Raw genomic sequence first — 24,226 nt, forward strand, 5'->3', positions numbered from 1 at the left:
TAATTTCTCAACTATCTCCCTGGTGAAAATTATAAGTCACTGTGGAGGGGAAACAGTCACTCTCATGCATTGTGATAATGTATACTGGTACAACCAATCTGGGCCAGAATTTGGCAGTAATGTAACGAAACTATTTGCACTTACCTTTTGACTCAGTTCTACATCTAGGAATATACCTTGAAAATAGACCTGAAAAAATGTGAAAATAGATAGGCACAGGAATATCTATTGGGACATTATTTGTAATTGCAAAATATTGGAAATAATCTAAATGGTATATATAGGAGAATGATTATATAAACTGTGGGGAACATTTGGTGATGTAGTGCCATGTAGCTGTAGAAAAGAATGAGGGGTGTGTGTGTGTGCGTGCACATATGCGTACGTGTGCACACATACACATACATAGATATATTTCCTATCTCTGTTTGCTGGGAGGGCCTAGAATCAGTGACTCACCTCAGTAGCAGTGAATACCACCCAGATCTTTGTTTATAAATACCATTCTTTAAAAATAAGAGCCAGAGATTCTTGGGCAGAAGTGGGAAAGTCCATCCATGGCTTATACAGTGATACTACAGGATGAGCTCTGGAATAGTTTGTGGTGCCAAAAAGTAAGGAAGTACTCAACAAAAGACAGGGCATGTGGAAAGGATACAGGAGCCAACTTGAGATGGGATTTCCAGTCACTAAATGTGACACAAGTTTAGAAGCAAATGATTATAATGAAATATAAGGTATAGAATAAAATGTATTAGTTCATACTGATACAAATGAATAATTGAATAAATAAATGGGGAAAATGGGGATACGTAGAATTTCAATTAATGTATTAGGAATGTGACAAATATCTCTTCACGCGGTACTTAATTTCAAGGAAACATTTTTCAAAATAACTAGCAAGTACTTTTTATAATTGTCTCTAAATCAAAGACTGAAGATCTGTCTGAAATTGGAGGAAAGTAAGGCGACAGGCTACCTGGACACAGTGTTGGATTGTGGGTTAGATCTTAGCCCAGAAAAAGCACATTAGTGAGAAAAACGGTGAAACAGGAATAAATTATATAGATTAGTTAATAGCATTTTATCAGTGTTAATGCTGTCAGTTTTCTCTTCATGTATTTTGAAGCCCTGTTATTGTTATGCCATCCTGATATATTAGTCTTTTATAATTGTTAAATATTTCTCTTTTTCTCTGGTAATATTATTTGCCTTGAAGCCTACTTAAGCTTATCTGAATCTAGTCATTTCAGCTTTTTAAGGCTTATCCTTTGCATTGTATCTTTCTCCATCCTTTTACTTCAACCTCCTCCTATCTTTATATTTAAAGTGCGTCTCTTCCAAATACTATACTTTTGGCTCTCACTTCTGTAAATTTATTCTGGTGGTCAGTTTTATGTTGTTTGTTTTGAATGTCTAGTTCATTTATAATTAATATGATTTCTAAAGTTGGCTATCATTCTTGTCTCCTCTATTTTTCTTCATTTTTCTCTGGCTGCTTTCAGGGTTCTTTTCTTTACATTTGGTTTTTAAAATTTTGATTCTTATGTGCCCAGGGATTGGTTTTTCCTTTTCATTTATACTTCTTATTTATTTATCTATCTATCAATCTATCTATCTATCTATCTATCTATCTATCTATCTATCTATCTATTTTCGAGATTCGATGCCATTCATCAGTTCTGGAAAGTTCTCAGCCATTATATTGTCAGTATTTATTTTGCCACATTCTTTCTCTCATCTTGGAGTACAGTTACACGTATGATAGAATATCTGTTATCGTCTTATACATCTTACATGGCTTTTTAAAAATACTTTCGTCTATTTTTTGCTTTAGTTTGGATATTTTTTTAAAACTTGTTTTCAAATTCCTTGATTTATTTTAAATCTCCCATCTCCTATTTAGTCCATTTAGTAATTTTTTAAAAAATTTTCAGATTGGTATTTTTTCAGTTCTTGAATTTCCTTTTTTCTCTTTCAGTGCTCTGATTTCCTGTCTATTCATTATGATGTTTTTCTTTTTCTCTGTGAACATTGTTAAAATAGCTGCTTTAAAATTATTTACAAATTTCAACGACTGAGTCATTTCACGGTTGATTTTCTTTCATATCCTTTTCCTTTGGACATGGGTAAAATTTTCTGATTCTTTATAACTGGTAATTTTATCTTGGATACCATGAATAATACATGGAGATTGACTTTGTAATATTTTTTTGAAGATTGATATTTTTGTTTTATTAGCCAATTAACTTTGCTCAAGTAACACTTTAAACTTTGTCACCCCTATAGTAGGCAGCAGCAGCATTTTCTTTTTAGTTCTTTAGGCTGCCCGGCATCTGTTATGTTTATGTATCTATCGTTCATTGGTCAACTAGAGATTTGGGTAGAGTTTAACCGTAGAATTTGGTGTTCACTCTGTCTGACTCTCTCCTTCCTGGAATTTCTCTCCTCGCGTCCAGCTCTTGTGATAGATTCAAACTCTGTCCTCTGATTCTTCAAGCTGGTAAGATAGCTGATTTCTATTTGAGTTCTAACCAGCCAGGCACTGGTTGGGGCCTGCCTTCAGGTGAGAATCCTAGGAAAGGGGAATTACTCATCTAGTGCCATTTCCTCTGAGTGTTAACTTCTCTGGTTTAGCCTGATTTTGGATTCCAGTGTTTTCTGATTGTTGACTTTTTAATATTTTAATCAAATATTAAAGCTGTCTGTGGAATGGTACTCCAACATTAACAGAGGCAAAACTTTACTAAACATCTGTAAAGATACACTCATGTTGCTTTTTATATATAATTTATAATTGTTACTTAAATGTTCTACTGTAAGCATCTATCATTTTGTTTCTACTCACCTACTGTGACATAGACCTAGGGTGTCCAACTCCCTAATACTACAAATAGTACTATTTAGATCATTATTTATTGGAATGTTTCTTTGACATATATATCCCAAGAGTGAGATTGTTAGATTGTAGCATATTTGCAGGTATAATTTCATGAGTAAACCCTCTTCCAGTAGGGCACAAGAGGTTTTTTTTTTAACTCACATTCCCACAGTACTTGAAATTACCCAACTTTCTTATGGCTATCTGATGGCCAGAAGGTGGTAGCTCATTTAAACATGCATTTTCTAGTTTCTAGAGATGTACACTTCTTCACATTTTTTTTACCTTTTATTCATTAATTTTTATATCCATTGCCTATTTTTCTGCTTATGTGTTTCAAGTCAGATCTTTACTCTTCCTTGTAATTTGTGCTGTTTTGCCATGTCGAATAAGTTCTTTCCCATCTCAAGGAAATACTCCTACATTTTCTTTTCTTAGCTTTATACTTTTACCTTTCTTTATTTTTTTACAATAATTTTTTTATTTTTCAGTTACAGTTGGCATTTATAATTAGTTTAAGGTGTACAACATAGTGATTTATACAACATTTATATAACTAATGAAGTGATCACCCTGATAAATCTAGTACCCATCTGACACTATACGTGGTTATTACAATATTATTGATATATTCCCTATGCTATATTTTACATCCTCATGACTATTTTGTAATTGCCAATTTGTACTTAATAATTCCTTCCCCTTTTTCACCCCCCAGTCCCTTCCCATTTGGCAACCATCAAAATGTTCTCTGTACCTCTAAGTTTGTTTCTATTTTGTTTGTTTATTTTGTTCTTTGGATTCCACATGTAAGTGAAATCATATGGCATTTGTCTTTCTCTGACTTACTCCACTCAGCACAATACCCTCTAGGTCCATCCATGTTATTGCAGATGTAAAGATTTTATTATTTATTAATTTATTTAATGACTGAGTCATATTCCATTATGTATATGTACCACCTCTTCTTTATCCATTCATCCATTGGTGGACATGCATGCTGCCTCCATATCTTGGCTCTTGTAAATAGCACTGCATTGAACATAGGATTCATATGACCCTTTGAAGTAGTATTTTGAGTTTCTTCGAATAGATACTTAGAAGTAGGATAACCGGATCTTTCTTTGTCTCTTGTTTTCACCTTTGTTTTAAAGTCAGTTTTGTCTGGTATAAGTTTTGCTACCCCAGCTTTTTTTGTTTGTTTCCATTTTCATGAAATACCTTTTTCCATCTCTTTACTTTTCGTCTTTGTTTGTCTTTTGATCTGAAGTAAGTCTCTTGTAGGCAGTGTATGTAATAATCTTGTTTTCTTATCCATTAAGCCACCCTATCTTTTGATTGGAGCCCTTAATCCATTTACATTTAAAGTGATTATTGATAAGATACTTAGTTATTGCCATTTTATTATTTATATTTTTGATCCCTCCCCCTTCCCTTTCACCTCCACATCCTTCTTCTCTGTCCCTCTAACATTTCCTGTAACACTGGTTTGGTGGTATTGAACTCCTTTAGCTTTTTCTTGTCTGGGAGTCTCTTTATCTGTCCTTCAATTCTAAATTATAGCTTTACTGGATAGAGTAATCTTCGTTGTAGGTCCTTCCTTTTCATCACTTTGAATATTTCATGCCAATCTCTTCTGGCCTGCAAAGTTTCTGTTAAGAAATCAGCCTATAGTCTCATGAGTGCTCCCTTGTAGGTAACTAACTGCTTTTCTCTTGCTGCTTTTGAGATTCTCTGTTTTTAAGCTTTGGCATTATAATTATGTTGTATCTTGGTGTGGGCCTGTTTGAGTTCATCTTGTTTGGGTCGCTTTCCGCTTCCTGGGCCTGTATGTCTGTTTTCTTCACCAGGTTAGGAAAGTTTTCAGGCATTATTTCTTCAAATAGCTTCTTCGCTTTTTGCTCTCTCTCTTCTTCTCGTACCTCTATGATGTGAATATTGGTATACTCGATATTTTCCCAGAGGCTCCTTAAACTATCTTCATTTTTTGGACTCTTTTCTTTTTTCATCTAATGTACTGTTGATTCCCTCTAATATATTCATTCAATTATTGAATTCTTCACTTCTAATTGGTTCCTTTTGTGATTTCTATCTTTATATTTCCTTTTTCTTTGTTAAAGTTTGAGATCATTTAGCATCCTTATAACAAGTGTTTTGAATTCTACATCTGGTAGATTGTTTATCTCCATTTTATTTGAGTTCTTTTTCTAGAGCTTTGTTTTGTTCTTTCATTTGGGATATTTCTTTGTCTTCCCCTTTTGTCTGCCTCCCTGTACCTGTTACTATGTATTAGGTATGGCCGCTATGTCTCCCGGCCTTAATAGAGTGGCCTTATGTAGTAGGTGTCCTGTGGGATCCAGTGGTGCATTCTCCCTGGTCACCTGAGCTGGGTGCTCCAAGTGTCTCCTTTGTATGTGTTTTGTATGCCCTCCTACTGTAGTTGAATCTTGGTTGCTATTTACCTGCCAATGGGAGCGATTGACCCAGGCTGATTGGTTGTGAGGACTGGCCAGTGAGTATAGTTAAGGAGCTATTGTGCCGGGGCTGACCGTGTGGAGCAAGCTTTGATTTAGCAGGGCTTTGGTGGCTGCTGAGTCTTCCCTTTGGATATGTCTTCCTCTGATGCAGTCCTGGCTGGTGCTCTAATTCTTTTTGAAGCTGGCTACTGCCAGCCCCAGTGCCTCCCTTCTGCAGGCCAAGTTCAGCTGTAATCTGTGCCCTACTTGGGCCACCTGGTAAGAATCACCAAGCAATCCACAAATGGCTGCCACCAGTGCTGGGCTTAAGTGCCTCAAGAGGCCAAGCCTTGAACTGAGGTTGGCTGCCACTAGTTCTAGGTTTGGGGCTGCTCAGCAAGAGGAATGGAGCACACCAAGGCCAGATGCTGCTTGTTTAGGATTTGTGAACCTTGAGAGAGAGACTTTAGCAAAGTTCACAGCATGAGGCACCACAGGCCGTTTGGCAAACATAAGAAAGTTGGGTAATTTCAAATACTGTGGGGATGTGAATTAAAAAAAACAAAACAAAACCTCTCATGCACTACTGGAAGAGGGTTTACTCATGAAATTATACCTGCAAATATGCTGCAATCTAATAATCTCACTCAGCAAGTGGGTCTGTCAGCAAGTAAGTCTGCTTGCAGGCTTCTTAAGAGAAACATGTGCTACTTCAGCTGACCTCTGTCTCTCCTGGTTTTCACAGTGAGAAGTTGTGGGGACTTCTGTTTCTGGCACTGGAACCCTGGGCTGGGAATCCCTATGTTGGGCTGGAACCCCTTGCTTCTCCGCAGCCGAGATATCTCCTGATTTTTTAACTGAGATATCTCTTGATTTTTAAATGTCACATACGTGGGCATGGGACCAAGCTGTTTCATGTATCAGTCCCTTTTACCAGTCTGGAGGTGGCCTCTTCTGTATGTCCCCAGTTGTAGGATTTCTGTTCAGCTAGACTTCAGACAACTCCAAATGATGGTTATTCTGTAGTTTTGTTGTAATTTTGATGTAGTTGTGAGAGGAGGCAAGCATCACGTTAACCTACTGTGCCATCTTTACCAGAACTCTTACTTTTCATATTTAGGTCTTTAATGCAGTTGCCATATGGTATAAGTTAGAAATTCAACTTCATGTTTTTCAGTATTCAACCACACTTTTGGAAGTACGTTTTAGCATTTATTGAGGTACTTCCATAAAGTGGTTTTCCTGAAATATAAATCCAATCATATTGCTTTAACTCATTTCAGTGGTACGCCATTGTCTTAAGTTACAGTCTAGTCTTTAACATGGTTTAGGAAGATCTTTGTGAAATTGTGTCTGATTGTCTCTGTATTTTCTGCCCAGCTTGCTAGTACTCTAAACTTTACTTGTGTTCTTTCTTCCTTCAGGAAATATCATGTTATTGTACACAATATAATAGGTTTTGTTTGCTTTTCTATCTGTGTTCTTCACTAAACTGTAGTCCTAGCAGTTCCTGTTATGTACTAAGTATTCAGTAAATATAAGTTGTAGGAATTGAGTTAAGTAACTCAGTCTCTATCCTTCAATAACTGTCTAATTGACTTTTTCACACCAGATTAATGTTTATGGGGAATTAATTTTGCTGATGAATGAACATTCATGTAATAACTACTGTTAATCTCAATGGACACTTCTTTCAAATCTTCTTCATGCTGACATACTGTATTCATAGAGCTCCTTAATTGTTTCTATAGCTTTTTACTTATTTGATCCTTAGAAGAACTCTAGGTAGAAAAATCAGTCATTGCCTCTATCTTATGGATGTTGAATCATAGTTTAAGTGAATTGCCTGAGGTTTACACAGCTAGTATTGTGTCTATACCCACTGTTTTTTGACAAAAATTTTGTTTGCTCAGGCAGCTGTGTATTGGTGACATGAATAAAAGCCACGTCAATCCATTGTTCTGCTGAGTATATTTTAACGGTTTTTCTTTGTTGGCTTTTCCGTTTCCTTTTTTTTTTTAGTTGTCTTAAGCTTTACAACTATAATAATAATGGGTTTCAGTCATGTTAGTACTTTTGGGGAGAGAACTGGGTAAATGGTTTCATTTAGAGATTTGCCTGTGGAACATTAAATAGTACAAAAATTGTTAGATGTAACTATATGGGATATTTGGTGTCTTTAAAATCGTATGTATTATAAATTTTTTCATAAAATTTTTTTTATACGCCAGTAACTATATTTTTTAAATTTAGATTTTTAATTGCTATTGCACTTTAATTTTGTAAAGTGTTTTTAGCATGCCTTTTACTGTTAATAATAAGTTGCTTAGGAACTTGGTATTTCTAGGCAGATTATGTACTTGGAGGTAGAATACTTCTCTGGCTTCATCAGTGTTACTAAAATAAATAAAGTTGGATTCATTTATGCTATTGAAAAGGTTGAGACAATTTTCTTTTTAACTGATTGAGATTTGGGGAATTCTTAAAAAGTCATATTTTGGTGTTGCTTTGTTATAGTGAATGTTTTACTGGTTTTTTAGGTACTCTGAAGCTTGATCTATTAACCACAACTGTCTAGTGTTATAGGAACATTTGGTAATGGAATTGGCACTTTTTCTTTCAGTTTGTTTAAAAATATGTTTAAAGTTTCAGTATTGTGTAAACATTAATGTATACGATCTGCTGCTTTAATTTTATTTTTTTTTTAAATCTTTTTCCTTATCTTTAGAGGAAGTATCATTCTGCAAAGGAAGCTTATGAACAACTTTTGCAGACAGAAAATCTATCTACACAAGTAAAAGCAACTGTCTTACAACAGTTAGGTATGTAATAATAAACCTTTAGTGTATTATAAGTACTTTATGTTTTTTACATATCAGAGATGACAGATACTTGGCTCATGTATCCTGTTCCTTTCCATCCTTTGCCCAGAGTTGATAGAATTAATCTGAACCTAACCTATTTCCACCTTTTGCCAAGCATTGTCCATCTCACAATCCATCTCATTACAATTCTTTAGTGCAGCTATTCCTTTTAAATTCTCAAAATTATTCTCTAGTACTTAACCCATGGGCAAGGGATATCGAATACTTTCTTTATGCCAGATTATGCTTAGCACTCAGTGAAGTTAAGTGATTTGTCTAAAGTCACTTTGTGGTTGGTAAGCTTGCTTTCATAGCTCTATCAATATTAACTAAAACATTTTATTTAAAAATTGTCGACTATCTAACACTGTTATTTCTGTACACATGCAGTTCTGTTATAATGTTGAAGATAAAGGAATGTAGCCATTTGGATATAATGTGTCACTATCACCAAGAAGATAGTAATGGAGTTCTGTAACATTTAATTTTGTTGCTTAGTTATTGTGTCAAGTTTCTTGTCTGTATTTGGTATTTGGGTTTATTGTTTTATTTTCAGCTTTTGTTTACTTGCTTTTGATTTAGGCAACTAATGTATTCTTAATTTTTAATCAACATAATAATATGCACGTGACTATTTAATCTTTAGATCATTTAAGGTTAGATTTTGTCACTTACCTTTATGATATTATTATATATTGTGTGATTGATTATACAAAATAAACACATTGCCTTCATATAAAACTTTTGTTTTTAGTTTTGTTTTTAATTTAGTCTTTGGTTAGAATTTTACTTGAGTTATCCATACTTTTAAAAATTGTACAAGTATTTAAGTATTTGTTTTTAATGATTTATATATATTATTTGAATAATGTGAATTTATATTTTTAAATGAAAACAAGTTTATTGGTACAATAAAAAAGTTTTTGTGTTAATTCTTAAGTAAAAAGAACAAAGTAATACCTTTAGAATAGATAGCTTACTCATTCAGCTAATATTTGAATACGAACTGTTTTTTTATCCACATTATTTATAATTAAGTTTTTATGCATTTTAGCTGCTGTGAAGAAGACATCAATAGCAAAAATGCATACACCTTTTAAATTTAAGAAATGATTGAAATAGTTTTTGTTTTAATTATGTCTGAATCCCTTGTCCTCTTTGGTATTGGCTTACCATGTTTCAGAGTGTATATGTAAACTTTTCATGGTTTCAAAGGAAAAATACTTCCCCTAATTGAGTCTAATTTATGCCTGCACATCAATCCTTTCTACTTGCTTGTCCCTGCTGGATAAACAGCTCCTTTTAGAGCCTGCTGCTCTAGATTCTGTTCTTAATTGTTGCAGGAGAGATAAGGGAGGAACAAATGAATAAACGTGATTGGCTTATATTTCCATAAAACACTTTAACTCAATCTCCTTAAAGTTGTCTTTTGGAGCACAGCAACTATAAAATAATGTCAGAAAGTAAGGGTTCTTATTCGTTATATATACTATAGTCTACACACAAAGAACAGAGTTGATTTTATGCACTTGAATTGACCCACAACTGAAATGGGATTCCCTGGCAAATTAAACCAAATTATTTGTGTGTCTTGAAGGCTTAGAATACACTATTCCCTGATCCAAACTTCTGATTGCTTATGTAACCATCTATCTATCTATCTATCCATCCATCCATCCATCCATCCATCCATCCATAATGAAAATTGTATTTTTTAAGGTGTACAACATAGTATTATTTTAATATACCAGTACATAGCGAAATGATTACTACAGTCAAGCTAACCAATATATTCATCTCTCATAGTTACTGTTTGTTTTTGTGTGTGGTGGGAGCACCTTAAATCTACTAGCAAGTTTTCAGTACACATTACAGTATTATTAATTATAGTCATTCTGCTCTGCAGTAGCTCTCTAGATTTATTCATCCTGTATAACTGCAGCTTTGTAACCTTTGATCAACATCTCTCTTTCCCCCACCTCCCTTTTCCTGGTAACGACGGTTCTATTCCCTGTTCCTATGTATTTGTAGATTCCATATATAAGTGGGATTGTGCAGTATATTTATAAAACGTTTGTAGTACCCATTTTGTATCATTTTTATTTGCATCACTTGAATATACTTTCTTTTAGCTTTGGATTTTTTTAAACTATCAAATACTTTATAGTTTTTATTTTATATAAGTTGTGAATATATGTGGTCGGTGCCAATAATGTAGGATATGTGTTTGTTTTACTCTGAAGTAACATTGATTATGTAGCCTGTATTTATTTCTTGGAAATAAACATTGAGTTAATAGACTGTCTTGGAGATTCTTAAAATGCACATAAATTTTTATGTGGAACAGTGAATTAAATTTAACATCTTTATATTTTTTGTTTCATAATTTGGGATTTTTTCAAATAGCAGAATTAGGAACTATAGTTTGTGTTAAGTCACTACTTAAAATTGTCTTAATTTTTCTGGAGTAAAAGTTTTTCATAGCTTTGTACCTTTCTGTGAGAAACAAGCTTTCTTATGGCCAGAATTGGTAATTTGATGTGTATACCAAACTAAATGAATAAATTGACTAAAAAGAGTATTTTTACTTGTTTGTTTTCTGTTTGATATTCTCAAAAATGGAAGAACAATTAAACCATTTAGGTAAATATTTTAAATCATTTACTATAGGTTGGATGCATCACACTGTAGATCTCCTGGGAGATAAAGCCACCAAGGAAAGCTATGCTATTCAGTATCTCCAAAAGTCCTTGGAAGCAGATCCTAATTCTGGCCAGTCCTGGTATTTTCTCGGAAGGTGAGACTTAACCTGACACTTAAGTTTTGCTTTTATTTCAGCTAAAAGATTTGAATTATAATCTAAAATGCTAGTTTACATTTATAATCTGTTCAGTGTATTTTCCCATTCAAAGATTTCTGGAAGTTAAAAAGTGAAAGAAATCTTAATGTAGTAGTTGGTGGTTTTCTCACAGCATAATCTGGTCTACCAGGACATTTCTTATTTTGCTTATAGGATTTTCATTTGACTTGAATTATTGCTGGTTTTTAAATAGTCTTATCAGATAGTAATTCTTCATTCAAGTATTTAAATGCCTTTTCTTCTGATTTTTAATGCTTTCTTTATATGTCTATTTAACAGAAGAGAGAATTTCTCATTCTGCCTGGTGACTACCAATAGCCAATGGAAATCTTGCTATTTATAATTTTGATTAATGATGTATACCTTAGAATGGACATACTTGAGTAATAGTAGGTCTAATCAAAGTTCTTGAAATCTTACAGTGAGAAAATGGATACATTATAGGATTTTTTTGGAAAGCAGAAATGTCATGTAATGAAAATAGTGAAAATAGTTTCCTGCAAGTTTGTAAACTTTTCTCTGTACTTTGAATGTCTGAATTGTGTTTAGTGATTCTCTGAAATAGATCTTATGTATGTATATCTGATAGATTGTATTTTTGGATCATCATCAGATTGTATTTAGTTCCTCATTGGTTTTAGCTTTTATGGTATGGTGGAAAGATCTATGCACTAGGAACTGAGCGGCTTGGATTTAATTCTTGGCTAGTCTACTATTTATGGAATCATGGATAGTACAGTTAAACCTTTTGAGGCTTTAATTTTTTTTTAACCTATTAAATAAGAGGACTGTATTAGATCAGTGGTTCTTAATGGTGGGGGAGGGTATTTTGCCCCATAGGGGATATTTCATTATTTTAGGAGGAGATATTTTGGTCATCACAACTATTAGGAATGCTCCTGCTATCTTGTGGCACAGCCCTCTACAATAAAAAGATTAACTGGCTCAAAATGTCAATAATGCTGAGGTTGATAAGCCCTGGATTAGATTATCTGTTAGGCACCTTCCCACTCTATATATGAGTTCTTTTGAAATTATCCTATTTTTCTTTTATTTTAAGAATATATTTTGAGAATTTTAAATATATTTTAGGTGTAATTTTAGGAATATTAGGGTGAGTTTGCCATATAATCACATTAAATTAGCATTTTTGTATGATTTCATTTTTCCTTTACATTTAGCAAAGTGTTATTTGTTCCTAGTCTTGTAAAATTGTTTAGTTTAGGTTGTTCATTAGAAAGCTTGAAAGTTCAAACTTTCCCTTTCTCTTTCACTAAAGATATTTGGGAGCAGAAACTGGATCATACCATCTTTGTATCTTGCTTAGCAAACTGGCTATTCAGTAAATGAATTGATTAAACACCATTTGCGTTTGGAGCTAGCACAGTGGGAGGCTTCATACAGTGACTGGAAAAGAGATCTAATACTCGGAAGTAGGGGTTGCCCAGTCATTCATTGCCTCTAGTGTCAACATTTGTATATGATATTTTCTTTTAATATAAATTAAAAGGAATGTGTGCCAAAAAGTATTTTCCTTTTGATCTAAGGTAAAGATGAGCAGTTTAATACAATACAATCTTGTGGATGTCTTTTTAATATGAGGGTTTTTTTTTTTATTCTAAGCATAAAAAATTACTATATAACGAAGCATATAAAATTACTATTTTAGTAATGTTGTAATTTTCAGCTCAGCAGTATTCCACTGGAGATTTTTTCCAGTTAACTGATTTTATATTTTTAAACCACTGAGATGCTTTTTTTATTTGAATCTTTTTGGATAAAATTTTCCAAATGTATAACATACTTTACTGACTTCTCAAATAATGGATAATTACTGGAATTTAACTTGTTTTGGAATTGAGATTATCATGTTCGACGTTCTTTATTTTTTATCTGTAATAATATAATTTGAGAACTGTTTTAGATTTCTTTTGATGTTTACTTTTTTTATCCTCTGTCACTATCTTTTAATGCGATGCTTCTAATGTGTTTTTTTTTGGTGAGAAAAGTTTTATAAACTCTATTTTAGAAGTTATTAAAGCTCTGAAGGAAGACATCAGTAAGCAAGAATGGGATTTGATGGCCATAATATTTCTTAGTCTTTTTATTACTTACCTCTGCATTCAGGTCTTTGTTGAAGATTGAATTTGGTCGCCATTTGGCATATGTATATCATAATGAAAGTGTATGTAATGTGGTAATGCTGTTACACTAGCACCAATCATTGACTGTGTTATCAGAGAACTATAGAATGTTAGAGCTGGGAGCGACTAGGTAGATCACCTAGTTCACCCTGTAAACCCTGTCATTTTACAGATGTAGAAAGTGAGTTCAGAGGAATAAATGTTTTGTCCAAGGTCACAGTCACCCAGTTAACTAACCAGAGCAAGGATTAGATCCTAGGTTCACCCAGTGCTTTTTCAATTACACAAATCTGTCTTAGGTGAACCTAGTTAAGTTTTATTAGAGGAAAAGTAGTTGACAGTTCAAGTGACGTCTGTGTTTGGGTACGTTGGTTTCCTACTTTCACTTGGTAGCACTGGAATGTGAAAACATTGGTTTGGGGGATTACTGCTTATTCCTCCCAGTGGTTAGACAAATTTGTCTATAAATTTGAGAGTTTGCTTTGATATAACAACAACAAACAGCAAGTTTTCTGCTCTCTTTTAAGCATTCCCTTTGTGGTGTCTGTCCGTGTTTGGCATTGTTAACAATCTCTTCTTTATATTCACCTCATAAGACAGTTTGCAGACGTTCTCTGACACTGCCTTCTCTGTTTCTGTCACTGACATTTCTTATATTGCCCAGTCTACAAGATTAGTGATTCTTTAGGCTTATTTTTACCTCTCCCTTGTAGGTGTCCTATGTTCTTATACCCTCTCTTCCACATGGATGAATTCCAAATCTAGATTTCAACACTCAAAGGTATTAAACTCCAGGACCACATCTCCTATTCTTTATGTAACATTACCCATTTTAATGTCCTCACTTCATGTCAAATCAACATATTTCAAATCTCATTCATCACATTCTTCCCCAAACCGGTTCCTTCTCCTTTTATTTTTGCCAGTGAAAATTCACCATTGTTTCTCTCCATTTAATCAGGCTTAAAATTAAGTTATAACCCTATTTGCCACCCCCACCCCCCAATGAATATCTAATCAATCTATCACAAAGTTTTTATTAGCCTTTGGTTTATTGTTTCTCGTGTGTGTGTGTGTGTGTGCGCGCGTGCGCGTCACTTCCATTACTTTAACCTGGTCTGTTGTTAGCCGTTTAATATTCCTGTAAAGTCCTTTCATCACATCATTCTCCTTGTTAGAAGAACAAACATGAGGGTATTCTTGGGCTGGATTTAAAACTCTCTACTCTTTGTATCTGTGTTAACTTATATACATTTAGTTTTGCTCATACTGTCCAAACAACATTTTGAAATGCCTTCTGTCGTCTTCTCTGCCTGAATCAGTGGTTCCCAGACTTTTGGATTACATTAATCAGTAAAATTTCAAAGAATAGTTATGAGGATTAAAACACGGTATTTGGGCAAGTAAAGATTTTAAAAATTTTCTTTGCTGTTTATTCGGCCAATAATATTTCAAAATAAGTTAATTACAGTACAAATATTAATTAGTTTAGTGGGAAACTTTATGTATGTATGTATGTATGTATGTATATGTTATTTTTCCATTTTGTTTGCTTGGTCACATTGCCGTAAACTGGCTAATAATTAGGAATCCCTGATCTGAACAATATAATATGCATGTACACATATTCAAATCTCTTACTTTTACCCTTCCTTTTCTTGCCTTTCCTAAATCCTGTAGTGTGTATTGTGGTATCTCCTGCCTCACATTTCCCAGACCAGTTATTATCTGTGCTAGCCATTTAATATGGCATTGTGACATTTATAATGCTTCTTCAATCCTTAATTAAATTGTAAGCTCCTTGAAGACGGACTGAGTTTTCTTTTTCTTACTTTTTTTTCCTTTCCGTTTTCTTTTTTCTGTAGTGCCAAGCACTAGGAAGTTAATTTTTATATTTATAATTTCAGCTGCTCTTCTGTGTATCCATTAGGTATACCTGCATTAAAAAAAAGTTAGGTCCTTGAAATTGTAATCATACCTTGCCACTCTTACTATTCTTGATAGGTAGCTTAATATTAAGTGTCTCATGTTTCTATTTTTTTACGAATTAAAGAATTATTGCTCTTGTTATTTAGGAAAGGAGAATTGAAATCCGATTCAGCAAGTCTTACCAACATAGAAAGGTTTTCTTGATTTTTAACTTTATATTCTTAACCAAATAGAAAACCAGAGATCAAGTTATATGAGTGATGTGTGTGTATGTGTGTGTTCAACTCTCCGTATTATAGATACTGAAGTGATATGACCTTTTATTATTTTAATAGTGTTCATTAATGTAGCATGCTTTAGCACCTATAAGATAGACTATAATATAGTTTATTGAAGGGTTAATTATAATGTACAGTATAATTATATGTACACATTGGCATAAATATTTTAGCTTTTTAGGTTATTTTCATTTGCTTTGACATATACTTCATCCTTTCAGCAAAGTAATCAGTATTAATGGTAGTTTCTTGATTTTTCCCTTCCCTCTCAGGTGCTATTCAAGTATTGGGAAAGTTCAGGATGCCTTTATATCTTACAGGCAGTCTATTGATAAATCAGAAGCAAGTGCAGATACATGGTGTTCAATAGGGTAAGACTTCGTATAAAAATAATGGCATTATAATTGATACACAAAGATAGTTGCATCACATATAATGTACTTTGCAGTTTATATCATGTTATGAAGTTACGCAGTTCTTTGTCGACTTGTTTTTTTCTTAATTTCTCGTTCCAGTGTGCTATATCAGCAGCAAAATCAGCCTATGGATGCTTTACAGGCCTATATTTGTGCTGTACAATTGGACCATGGCCATGCTGCAGCCTGGATGGACCTAGGCACACTCTACGAATCCTGTAACCAGCCTCAGGATGCCATTAAATGCTACTTAAATGCAACCAGAAGCAAAAGTTGTAGTAATACCTCTGCACTTGCAGCACGCATTAAGTATTTACAGGTAAATTTTTTAAATAGCAGTTTTTTTAAAGGCATGTTTCCCCATGACAGGCAGGAGGAGGGTGGTTGGAAAGTTTGTCTAGTTGTGTTTTGATGTCTATAATTTGTTTTCCATATTTTGTAAACATACCATAGCTTGTAATATTATTTTTTCATTTTAAGTAAGATATACAGTATTTTAAAAGATGCTCTTTTGCACATTTACTCTGTTGATGCATATTAATTTACATAATTTTTTCTATGTACTGTCTACATTTTTAAGTTGTCATAGCATTTTAGAGGAAAGAACACAAACACTGTCTTTCACTCTTGCTTGGAGTTTCATGAGAAGACAGCTATGAGAACTCTTAAAAACAGAGCTCTGCTTTGTTTTAATTCTCACAAAGGTTTATATTCTGGTTACCCTCTTTATACTCAGTATCTTTCTGAAACCCCAAATTAAGAATCTATTTTCTTTTAAAAACAATTAGTTATAGCATTTAGGAAGATTTAGTGGACTTGCTCTTACTCAAGTAGGCTTGTGTTAAATTTGCTTTTTACATAATTTTTCCTAGGCTCAGTTGTGTAACCTTCCACAAGGTAGTCTACAGAATAAAACTAAATTACTTCCTAGTATTGAGGAGGCATGGAGCCTACCAATCCCCGCAGAGCTTACCTCCAGGCAGGGTGCCATGAACACAGCACAGCAGGTGAGAAGTTGGGTTATGTTCTGCAGGTGCCCAGCTTTAAGGGTTCTTTTCAATCTGTAGTGGTCAAGTATATTTTACTAAGCACAGGAGGCTTTTATTAATGAAAAGCCTTTTGATTTAATTGCAAAGGGAATCTAGATCAAAATAAAACTCCCTCTGATATGGGAAGAAATTTTGGGGTGCCATTTAGAACCTTTGTGCATTTTTATGATTTTGAAGATTTCTTAAAATAATGCTGCAGTGGTTTGTTTAATTTTTAAAGGAAGTTTTTTAAAGGAAGGTACACATTCCTCCATTGATGATTCATTTGATTTTGATTTTTAATAATTGCAATCAGCGATGTCCACATAGCTTTGAAAAGTATGCAGCTTTTAAAGTTTTTATAATGTGAAGGAATGAATTAAGAATATATAGAACCCTATTTTTGTCTTCCTTCTGTGATTCTTAGGCATGTAAACCTCATCATCCAAATACTGAACCTGTATTAGGCCTCAGTCAAACACCAATTTCACAGCAATCCTTGCCACTACACATGATTCCTTCTAGCCAAGTAGATGACCTGTCCAGTCCTGCCAAGAGGAAAAGAACATCTAGTCCAACAAAGGTATATATTTTAGAGAAATAGAAAATCCTGTCAAAAAAGAAACTTCAACTGCTCTGAACTTGTGCAGTTTGAACATCTCCTGTCCTTTATTTTAAATCTGTGGACATCAAAGAGTGAAAGGGTTGAGTTTTTCCATTCCAAGTTCTTAGTACCATATTAAATATATAAAGTAGGGATAAGTTTGCATTCATCAAATCATTTTTTATTCATCACCCTGCCGTTAAGATCTCAAAACACTTTTCATCATCACTTTCTCCTGACATTGAAATAAATTAAATGTTGGATCTAGTGGACAGTGTGATATTTAGGCTAGCCATTTGGGCCATAGTTTAGGGGTGGGCCTTTTTGGGTGGCTTATTAAAGAATCAAAATTTTAAAAATTTATAATTTTCCATATTTATGCATGTAAATTTTTTAAAAAAGAAGTTAATGTCATAACATCTTTTATATGTAAATATTCCAATCATAGTAATTTGGCTTCCATTAATCATTATTGTTAACTGTACATTTCACCAAATATTCTTTAATTATTTTTTTATCAATTCTTCTCAGAATACTTCTGATAATTGGAGTAGTGGCCATGCAGTGTCACATCCTCCAGTACAGCAACAAACTCATTCATGGTGTTTGACACCACAGAAATTACAGGTATGTAAGATATGTTTTTGACAGATTGTCAAAAAAAGAGTAGAGGCAGTAAGCTTTAACTTTTAAAAGTATTCTTAAAGTTGAATAGCAGTAAACTTAATAGGCACATAAGTAAAATGAACCCACATTTACCAGATTAATAGAGATAATTCTTATTTTTTAATTTATTTTTAATCAGATAGTATATTCATTCACATGCTTCAAACTGCATCAGTATGAATATACGGTATATACAGTAAATTCTCTTTTCAACTCCTGGCCCTATCCACTCAGTTGCCCTCCTAACAAACAACCAGTGTTAGTAGTTAATCTTTCTAGAGATAATGTGCATGTACAAGGAAATATGTCTCCCTCTTCTCTCATATATTATTTTTCTCCTTTTTTATACAAATAGTAGAATGCTTTATATATTGTTAATAATCTCTTTTACAGACCATTTCATGTCAGTATATAAAGAGCTTCCTTGTTTCTTTACGGCTATGGCATATTTCTTTATGTAGATGTCACAGCTTTATTGAAGCAGATCAGTAGTTTTAGGCAGTCAAGTTGTCTTCAAACTTTTCCTATTCCAAACAGTACTGCTTTGAGTGTAGTTGTCACAATACATCTTTAAGCTTATAGAGCTCTCTGTTTGAATACTGAAAAATACTGTATTAATGAGTAAAATTTCATGCCCATTTATCTCAAAGGTCATATTGCAGTAAACCTTCAGTTGAATATTTATTTTTTTATCACTTTTTTAAATCGAGATAAAATTGGCATATAACATGTTTCAGGTATACAACAGTGTAATTTGACATGTGTATGCACTACAAAGTGATCACTGCTAGAAATCTAGTTACCATCTTTCACCATTAACTCTTTTCACCCATTTTGACCCCTAGCCCCCTTTCCCTCTGGTAACCGCCAATCTATTCTCTGTATCTGTGAGGGTTTTTTTTTGTTTTATTTTGTTTGAATGTTTATTTCTTAACTGTCTCAGACTTCTTAAAAGACTTCATCTTGGGATTGCTTGCTATTGGTCAGAAATCAGTTTCTTGACTAGAGAGTGATTCTGAGTTTATCTAGTCATTTCAGGGAAAGATTGCTTAGAATAGTGAGCTTGAGCTTGTTTCTTAGATATGTCTTTGACTATATTCTTTTTTTCTTCTTTTCTTCTTCTTCTAGCACTTGGAACAGCTTCGTGCAAATAGAAATAATTTAAATCCAGCACAGAAACTGATGCTGGAACAGCTGGAAAGTCAGTTTGTCTTAATGCAGCAACACCAAGTGTGTATAGAATTTATTTCCCCTAAAATTTTTAGCATTTCGAGTATTTTTATTGACTGGAACATCATTTTAGAGCGTGTTCTTGCCCACTTCTGCTTTCTCTCAGTATTTGTAGAAGTTAATAATCTGTGCTTCTTGAAAAACTAATAACGGGCAGAGATTTTTAGGAACAGAATAGCTACAAATTTAATTTGAACACAAGACTTGGTATTTGATTATTTATATGCTATTTTGTATGTATTTTAAAGTTTCGTTTGTAGTATTTAATATTAAACAAGCTATTCTAAACAGAGGTGGAGTTCTTTAGTGTTTGTTTAATTTGGAGGATCTAGTATATAAATGTAATAGAATGAAATTTTGAGGTCCCCTATTTTGTGACTGGCAAAAAGACCTATAAATTCCAGTCACTTTCCATAATATTCAGCTACTTCCTTTTGTCATTACTAAAGAGATATTTTTTAAAAATGAAGCAGATTTCTACTTTTCTGAGGAAGCTAATCTAAATATAAACAATCACAGTTTTTGTAGTTTTTAAGGTGTGTATTTTTCAACCTAGAGAAATTAAATGTTAGGTAAAATCAGAGATTATTTGGTTAACTTTCATATTCTCATTCTTTTCTCCTGTGGGCCACACAAGCAGCATTTATTTTTCATTTGTTTTTCAACAGATGAGACAAACAGGAGTTGCACAGGTACGATCTACTGGAATTCCTAATGGGCCAACAGCTGACTCATCACTGCCTACAAACTCAGTCTCTGGCCAGCAGCCACAGCTTGCTCTGACCAGAGTGCCTAGCGTCTCTCAGCCTGGAGTCCGTCCTGCCTGCCCTGGGCAGCCTTTGGCCAATGGACCCTTTTCTGCAGGCCAGGTTTCCAGTAGCACATCAAGAACGCTGGGAAGTACAGACACTATTTTGATAGGCAATAATCACATAACAAGAAGTGGAAGTAATGGAAACGTGCCTTACCCGCAGCGAAACGCACTCACTCTACCTCATAACCGCACAAACCTGACCAGCAGCGCAGAGGAGCCGTGGAAAAACCAACTGTCTAACTCCACTCAGGTAATAGAAGGACTAGCTGCCTTGTCGGCTTCTCACATAATAGTTGTCTCTATTTGGTTTTATGCATTTTAAGAGAAGATGAAATAAAAGTTTGAGGAACTGGTTTTATAAGCATCTTACAGTAGTACTACAATGCTATTACTGTATTATGATTCGTGTATATATATATATATATATATATATATATATATATATATATATATACACACACACACACACACGAGTATATATTTTTTTTCCAACATAAAATTTATACACAGATAATCTTGGAAAATTCCAAAGGAAAATTAGATCATGTAATACCCCAAAACCCACTGTTTATTTACAATGGCATTGTAAGCATTTCTGTAATGTAACCTAGTTCATTTCTCCATGTATTTGGCCTGCTTAAGATCGGGTGCCAAGCTATGTGGTAGGTAGTCAATTTAGTAGGAGAAAAAGACCATTAAAGAAGCAGTTATTATAAATTACTTTAAAGTGTGACTTTTGTGGACAAGTGCTATAAGAGTACCTAGGAGGACACATAACCAAGATTTTAGAGTATTCAGAAGTTAGAATTTGGGAGAGGAGAAGGCTGGTAAAGTGTGCCTATAGTATAGATTATGAGCACATATAATTGTAGATTAACAGGGGAGGGTGAAATAGGCTGAACGAGGTGAAGATTGCCTAATTTGTCTTAAAGGTAAAGTAGAACCAGTAAGTTTTCAGAACAATAGTGGATTTCATGAACATTATTTTTATCAAAGATGTGTGCCATATTTAACTCAATAGGTCATGTTAAACATTTAATTTCTGAATTTTTACTTCTGATTATTTATGAACATAGTTTTTCCTATATTTTGGATTATTTCCATTGAGCAGGTGCTTCAAAGTGGGTCAAAGAGTAAGCATTTTAAAAAATGTTGCCAATACATATTGCCAAATTACTTGTACTTTTATTGGTCTACTATAAGAAATATTTAACTTATTGCTGGTTAGCCTTATGTTATTGATAAAATTGAGATAAGTTCCTTTTCTAAGACTTAAGTTTAACCTTGAAGTGGTCTTTTAGTGTGATTAGTAGTTTTATTCATTCTTAAAGAAATATTGAATACCTACTATGTCCATGTCCTATTCAAGGTTCTGGGGATAACTTAACAAAGAAAACACAAAAATGTCTTAATTCATATAGGTAAACAGACAATAAATAAGCATTACATGTAAGAATATTAGGTAATGATATGATTAGTTCTATGGAAAAATATATTAGAAAAGGAAGCTGGAAAATACTAGAGATTGGTGATAGAGGATTTACAGTTATAATAGGAAAGTCAGGGAAGGCTTCACTGGAAGGTGACATTTGAATAAAGACCTGAAAGAGTTAGAGAAGTGAGCTCTGAAGATATGTGTGATAAGAGTGGTCCAGATCTGCGGGGGCAGCAAGAAGCAATAGGCCCTAAGGCAAGAGTTTTGCATATTTGAGGAAAATCAAGGTGGTAAGGAATTGCTGAGCTTGGCTGAGCAGCTAGCAAAAGGTGAGAAGAAAAGTAGATGTGGTCCACCTGGAAACATGCTAGTAAATCATTTTCAGCTTTGTAGGCCATTGTAAGGATGTTGGATTTTATTCTGAGTTAAATGGAAAGCAATAGAGGGATTTTGAGTGGATGAGTGATGTGATCTTAGTTTTTATCTAGCTCCTCTCTGGTACTCTGGATAGACTAAAAGAGGCAAAAGTAGAAATGATGTGAACAGTTTGGATATTAAGCTATATAATCCAGGTGAAGAGAGATGGTGGTGGCTTGACCCAGATTGGCAGTGGTAGAGCTGGTCATCTTTTGTTTCTACAGTTGACCCTTGAACAGTGCGGGGGTTAGGGCTGCTAACCCCCACAGGGTCAAAAATTCACCTATAACCTTTGACTCTTCCAAAGTTTAACTACTAATAGCCTACTGCTGACCAGAAGCCTTACTGATAACAGTTGATTAATACATTTGTATGTTATATACATTATATACTATATTAAAGAATAAGCTAGGGAAAAGAAAATGTTATTAAGATTATCATAAGGAAGAGAAAATACATTTATAGTATTTTTAAAAATTTGTGTGTAAGAGGACCTGTGCAGTTCAAATCCGTGTTGTTCAAGGGTCAACTGTATTTGGAAGGTAGAACCAACAGGATTAGCAGATGGAATGGGGTGTGAGAACGAGGAGTCTAGATTAGTCTGACCACCTAGAAGGATAGATGAGACTAGATGAGATCACCAAGAGGGTGTGAGTGAGAGTGGATTGAGAAAATAAGAGAAAGCAAGACAGCCTTGGGACATTCTAGTGCAATAGGTCAGGAAATTGAACTAGCAAAGAAGACTAAATTAGAGTAGGAATGATCTACTGGGTGATGCGAGATCCAGAAGAATGTGAATAATGCCCTGGAAACCAAGTGAAGAAAGTCTTTCAAGGAGAGGAGAGTGTGATCAATGTGTAAATCAAATAATGCACATAGGTACATAGGTCAAGTAAGGTGAGGAGTGGAAATTGACCATCTGAGCTATTTGGCGACATTGCTGGGGTCAGGAAACTACAGGCTACAGGCCAAATCCACCCCACAACCATGAACTAATGGTTTTTGCATTTTTAAAGAGTTGTTAAAAAAAGAAAAAAAAATGTATAAGAGACTGTGTGGCGCACAAAGCCTGAAAGATTTTCTATCTGATCCATTATAGAAAAGATTTGCTGACATTTGGATAAGAGCGATTTCAGTGGATTGGTGGGGGTAAAGGCTTAATTGTAGTTGGAGTTACCATAAAATGGAAGGAGAAAAATTAGAAATAAGAGTAGACAATTTCAGCACAGATACTTATAGTTAGTTATGTGGGCTACACATTGCACAATGCCAGGGTTGTCATTCTCATAGACCATGACATAAAAGAGAAGGAGAGAAACAGATAACTAAAGGGGAAATTGAGATTAAGAGTTGTTTTTTGTTTTAAATTTAAGATGGGTGAAAGCTAATAGGAAAACTTCAATAGAGAGGGAGAAATTAACACAGGAGGAAGAGGAGAGAATTGTTAAAAAAGGTGAGAGGATGGGATTTGGGGGGTTCAGTGTCTTTAAACATTAAAGGATTTTTGTTAGAATGCCTATAATGCTAAGGCATAATTGGCAGTTAATAAATGAGAACCTTTGTTATGATCGTAACTTATTCTATTATTCTTTATTATGTCTAATTTCCTGGCTGGCTTAATTGCTGAGATTTTTAGTGACTATTCTGTAAACCCTACTTTGGAATTTTGCTGTCCTTTAAAAATATAATTCTAGTGAAAGAACCCTCAGTTTATAGGATACGAGGCCTCTGTACATGACTGAATACTAAGTAGCAGAGAGTCCCAGCCCTTGCTTTGTGGGCCCCTCATGGCCAGTGTCCATGGGAGCTTTATAGTTTACATAATGCGGTTGGAAAAAAATGTTGTTGAACTGATTCTAGGTCAGAAGTTTCCCAAATGAGGTTGTTGCGTGATCATTACAGCTGGGGAACCTATATCTCTGGTATTGATATAATTAGAGGCTTTTCCAATAATTTCTTACGCAAACCTTTTCAAATATATTTCTCAAATTGTAATAAAGACTAGGACATTGATAGACCTATAAGGTATATATCCACCTTTTAGCTTTTGATGATTGGAGGAAATAGAGATCTGTATTAATTTACATTACAATTTTGAAGAATTTATTAAAAAGTACCACTTAGGCTATGAAAGTAAAATTATATGAATTGTAGGTGATTATTCAGTAAGTATTCTAAAGAATTTATAGCTTAAAATACCTTAA

General features: G+C 34.0%; 1 protein-coding gene across 13 annotated transcripts in view; it reads left to right on the forward strand.

Annotated features, from left to right (window-relative positions):
- Positions 1-24,226, forward strand: part of KDM6A (lysine demethylase 6A) — a 193,351-nt gene that overhangs the window by 123,505 nt on the left and 45,620 nt on the right. For 4 of the 13 annotated variants that reach the window (XM_011380028.2, XM_023523231.1, XM_023523230.1 and 1 more), the window contains 9 exons: positions 8,066-8,159; positions 10,872-10,998; positions 15,685-15,783; positions 15,928-16,147; positions 16,701-16,835; positions 17,284-17,439; positions 17,992-18,087; positions 19,255-19,356; positions 20,025-20,420. In XM_011380028.2, coding sequence (XP_011378330.1) covers positions 8,066-8,159; positions 10,872-10,998; positions 15,685-15,783; positions 15,928-16,147; positions 16,701-16,835; positions 17,284-17,439; positions 17,992-18,087; positions 19,255-19,356; positions 20,025-20,420 — 1,425 coding nt within the window. The remainder of the gene's footprint in view (positions 1-8,065; positions 8,160-10,871; positions 10,999-15,684; positions 15,784-15,927; positions 16,148-16,700; positions 16,836-17,283; positions 17,440-17,991; positions 18,088-19,254; positions 19,357-20,024; positions 20,421-24,226) is intronic. The other 9 variants (XM_011380032.2, XM_011380031.2, XM_011380038.2 and 6 more) reach the window with 9 other exon arrangements.

This window comes from Pteropus vampyrus, unplaced genomic scaffold (genome assembly GCF_000151845.1).
Source record: "Pteropus vampyrus isolate Shadow unplaced genomic scaffold, Pvam_2.0 Scaffold387, whole genome shotgun sequence".
Classification (NCBI taxonomy): domain Eukaryota; kingdom Metazoa; phylum Chordata; class Mammalia; order Chiroptera; family Pteropodidae; genus Pteropus; species Pteropus vampyrus.